The sequence below is a fragment of the Belonocnema kinseyi genome, chromosome 4, assembly GCF_010883055.1.
Source record: "Belonocnema kinseyi isolate 2016_QV_RU_SX_M_011 chromosome 4, B_treatae_v1, whole genome shotgun sequence".
Lineage (NCBI taxonomy): Eukaryota > Metazoa > Arthropoda > Insecta > Hymenoptera > Cynipidae > Belonocnema > Belonocnema kinseyi.
In genome coordinates, this window is record NC_046660.1 from 77,251,085 (window position 1) to 77,255,661 (window position 4,577).

Consider the following 4,577-nt stretch of genomic DNA (forward strand, 5'->3'; position numbering starts at 1 on the left):
GTGTGTGTTTCTGAGGCTGCTAGATTCTAAATTGATGTTTGATTTACAAAATTGAATATTTTTCAGGTCGCTGATTTTAAATCTGATTATGGATTTCTAAGATTTACAATAGCGGATCTAATACGGCGAACATGAATTATAAAAAATGATTGACCTTGATGAAGTTGGTGATACACCCCAAAATCTAAGTATTATAGATTTCTTCAAAATCCGAACATTTTTAATCATTCATGCCACCCATATTAAATCCACTGTTCTGAAATTGCAACATTCAGCATCAGATTTTAAATCAGCAACCTCAAGCATCTAAGCATCGTCAATTTCATCAAGCTGCTATTTTGAATATTAAAAATCTTACATCAAATTTAAAATCAGCGATCCCAAAAACCCAATTATCGCCAAGTTTATCAAAGTGCAAAACTTGTAAATAATTTATATCTGCTATATTGGATCCACCATTTTGAATTTTGATAATAACATTAGTTTTGAATTCAGCCATGTGAAAAACCTATAAATTATGACCAATTTTATCAAAGTTCAAACATTTTTAATAATTTGTGTCCGCCATAGTGGATCCGCCATTTTGAATTTTCAAAATCTAACATCAGATTTAAATTAAGCAACCCCAAAAACCTAATGATCACCAATTGCATCAAGGTGAAATAATTTCAATTATTGATGTCCACCATATTGGATCAGCCATTTTGCATTTTGAAAATAGCATCAGATTTAAATTCAGTGACCCCAAAAACCGAATCCACATCAATTTTATCAAAATCCAAACATTTGTAGTGATTTGTATCCGCCATTTTGAATTTTGAAAGTCCAACATAAAATTTGAATTCAGCCAGCCTAAAAACTGTAACACACCCAAGGAAAATCAAATCGAATTGCGTTAAAAAATTGTATTTCGAGATGCCCACATATGTGTTATGATGCAAAAGTGGCACGACTTTTTTCTACATATATGTATCACTGACAGTGAAAGGGTTAACAGGGTTGCTAATAAAAACCCAATTTCGAAATTTTCCCTGATCAATTATTAATTTTCTTTGAGGTATAAAAACAACCTTACACCTGGCGCGGTGAGCCTTAAGAAACTTTACAAATTTTAAGCTATTATTATTTTTGTTTGATTTATTTTTAGATTCTCGTCCTAATGAGAAGGTATTGGTTTTATACAATTCCGTCATTTTCGTTGTTGTTGTTTTCATTGTAGCCTGTAAGCATGGTACATTTGAAGGAATTACTCGATTAGATTCCCCTTTGGCACGTTTTATAAGGATATGAAAAGTAAGGGCGAGTTCGTCTAGATAAGAAAGACGTTACATTTTCAAGGCCCTACAAGATTGTCTAAAGAACATTCTAAATTTTGCTAAAAATAAATCGAAAATTAACATTTTTATCCTAAAACAACGAATGAAAAAGTAATAAATCCATTTGCGCTCAAATCCGCGAGACGCGCGCGACAGGCATGTGCCCGCCAGACGGGCTGATTTTTTTATTTTTGAAATCACGCCAGCATCATTTTCTTGTGTTACAACCTGAGATGAGCCGGTGATTAAAAAAAAACCACTTTTGCTGGGATAAAGGGGGTTTTTTTAATGTACAAAAACCTCTGTAGATTATACAGTTCTCATTTTGGAACAGAATTTCTTTATAATTTTATATATAAAACCCAGAAATTAAAAAAAAATAATAAAAAATGTTTTTTGAAAAAAGCACTCACAATTTTTCTAATTGCATATCAAAAATGATCGAACATTACCTGAGGAGAAAATTTTGTACAAAAAAGTCCAGTTACATAATTTGTTAATAACCTTTTGCACTAAAGGAATATATAATATAAACCTTTGAAGAATAATGTTTATGCAAAAAAGTGTTTGTTTCTATCTTGATGTTAAAGACTTTTATTGTAAACAGTAATACAGACTTTTGGAACGGCTCACCAACAAATTATGTGATACCACTTGGGGGAAAGAGGGATTTGATAAAATTGTGCTATTTCTTAAGAGAGTGGAAAGGGGCAATAAGATCTAATTTAAGACAATTTTTGTTTTTCTTAAACTTTTCTACTCATCTGCCGTCATTTTAGAATTTTTGACTTACTCAATTTATTTTGAAGCATAAAACTAGAAAAAAGAGTCCTATAAAAAGTGGTTGAAACAAAAATTGTAGATATTTTGAATGGCTATAATTCTTCTTCTACCTTTCTATTACGTATCTGTCGTCGTTCGGCGTAAAAATGGAATATTCGTTTTGCGATTTAAAATTCGGCAAAATATTAAAATTTTCAACCAAAGAGAGGAATTTTCAAACAAGAATATTAATTTTCTGCCAAAAATGGAGTAATTTTCAACCAAATATATTACATTTCTATCAAATAGTTTAGTTTTTAGATCAAAAAGATAAATTTTTGATTAAGAATAGAATAATTGAATTTAATTTAGAACAGGTTATTTTCAACAACCAAAAAGAAATTTTCAAAAAAATAGTTATATTTTAAACATAAGAGATTCTTAACAAAAAAGTGTAATAGTTGATATTTTCAACAAAAAATATTATAATTCATGGTCAACAAATATTTAGATTCAACCAAAAAAGATGATTCAACAAACTAGTTGAATCGTCAAACAACTAAAAAGATAAATTCTTAAAATAGAATAGTTACATTTAAAGTTAAAAACACTACTTTCCGACTGAATAAAATGTATTTTTGACAAAATATTTTAATTTTCAACCAAAGATTTTAATGTATAACAACAAACCTTGAATTTCTACCAAAAAAGACGACTTTTTAACAAAAGAGTTGAATTTTCCACCAAGAAAAATTTTTCAGTCAATAAAAAAAATCATCAAAAATGTTGAATTTTCAACTGAAAAAATTATAAAATTATATATTTGTAAGACTTACTTGTTATTAACACATTTTCTTTTCTAAATATAATTTCATTAAGTTAACATGTTTATTTAATTAACAGAATTCATGTATAATTTCATTCTCAAAGCTTATACAATTTTAATAAGATTTTGTGGGGGTTCAGAGAAATCATACGGTTTATTAAATGGTGGGAGGAGGGATTGCAAACTTCAGAAAAAAAGCCTTGAGTAAATTTTAATAACCGCTAAACTTCAACTTCAGTTTATCTAATATTCTCTAATTCTTTAAGGTATTCCCTGACATTTCTTGACTTTTTCTGACCAGCTTTAAATTCCCTCACTTTCCCTGATTTTCAAGATTCGCTGGCCTTTAGTAATCTAGAGTAACAAGTAATAATTAAATAATTATATTTTTTCATTCATATAGACATACCATCTGTATCCTCAATAAGGGGAGCTTATTTCGCTATTTCTGCTACGGCTTCTATTATCTTATCCTTTTATTCGGCATCTTTGATAAGTAGCCTTGCTATGCAGTCAATAAATCTGCCATTTGAAACTATAGAAGATCTCGTAAGAGATGGTACCTATAAATTGGCAGTTATTAGAGATTCTTCAAAATATCATTTTCTTCGAGTAAGATCAATAAGAAATTTGATTTATATTCATAAATATGACTATATGTATACAGTGGAACCTCGTTCGTGTCGCTTTCGGCTTCGTGTCATGGTCACGTGACTCCTTAAAACCTCGGTCGTGACGCGGAAATTACGTCAAAAAGTTGCGCGCGCACCACAATTCAGTGCTATTCCTAATGGTATCTAGTCATGTCTAGTACATATCAGTGATATGTTATAAATCATGCTACCTAAGTACGCCCCTGAAACGACCGGAAAGGACACGAACGAGGTCCCACTGTACTATAAATATGACTCCTAAAAAATATTTAGACTAAAAAACATGTTTTTTTTGTTGTCTAGTCCTCAAACGATTCGACTCTTAAAGGACTGACTAAACTATTACTGAGGGAAAGTATTCTACCGTTATCATTTCAGGATGCGTTGAGTATGGTATGAATTTCAAAAATTACTTATGTTAGAAAAAAAATACTACAGCATCATCGAAAATAACATAATAAATTCATAGGCTTGTCAGCATGAAAAGTTGGCTTTATACGACAGAGAGACTATAATTCAGGCGAATACAGTCAAAATAAATTGTCAATTAGGTCAAATCACCACGGGACAATCTGATACAATTGCCATGATTATGAGCAAAAATAGCCCATTTAACTTTCTGATTAACTACCAGTGAGTACATATTTATTTTCTATGAATGTGAATTTTTTTCGTGGACACTCACAAATTTTCTAAGTTGTACTAATAGTCATAAGGAAAGATTACAGAAAAAAAAACATTTAAAAAATTCATTGTTTCAGCCTTGGAAAAATTGACAGTAATGGTGTCCTGGGACGCAATAGATCGAAATATTTTGGTAGGAATGTATTTTGGACAAACCCCACACATTACAAAACAGTTGAATTTCGAGAAATTGTATTTCTATTGGTGATTGTCGGAGGTGGTATTATTTTAGGGACAATCATATTGCTTGCAGAAAAATTCTGTTTTATTTACACAAATGCAATGAAAAATAAAAGCAACAAGATTAGTTTTAACAGAATTATACCAAATGTAGAT

The 4,577-nt window shown here is 30.3% G+C and overlaps 1 protein-coding gene across 1 annotated transcript; it reads left to right on the forward strand.

The window, feature by feature from the left end:
• Positions 1–3,368: 3,368 nt before the first annotated feature.
• LOC117170969 lies at positions 3,369–4,194 on the forward strand. The gene is made up of 3 exons (XM_033358011.1): positions 3,369–3,516; positions 3,861–3,950; positions 4,027–4,194. The coding sequence occupies exons 1-3, from the start codon at positions 3,412–3,414 to the stop codon at positions 4,192–4,194; spliced, it is 363 nt and encodes a 120-aa protein (XP_033213902.1). The 5' UTR covers positions 3,369–3,411.
• Positions 4,195–4,577: the final 383 nt, after the last annotated feature.

Coding starts and splice junctions, on each gene's coding strand:
- LOC117170969 (XM_033358011.1), top strand. CDS start 3,412: ATGCAGTCAATAAATCTGCCATTTGAAACTATAGAAGATCTCGTAAGA. Junction 3,517..3,860: donor CAAAATATCATTTTCTTCGA/GTAAGATCAATA, acceptor TTTGTTGTCTAG/TCCTCAAACGATTCGACTCT. Junction 3,951..4,026: donor TTCAGGATGCGTTGAGTATG/GTATGAATTTCA, acceptor ATAAATTCATAG/GCTTGTCAGCATGAAAAGTT.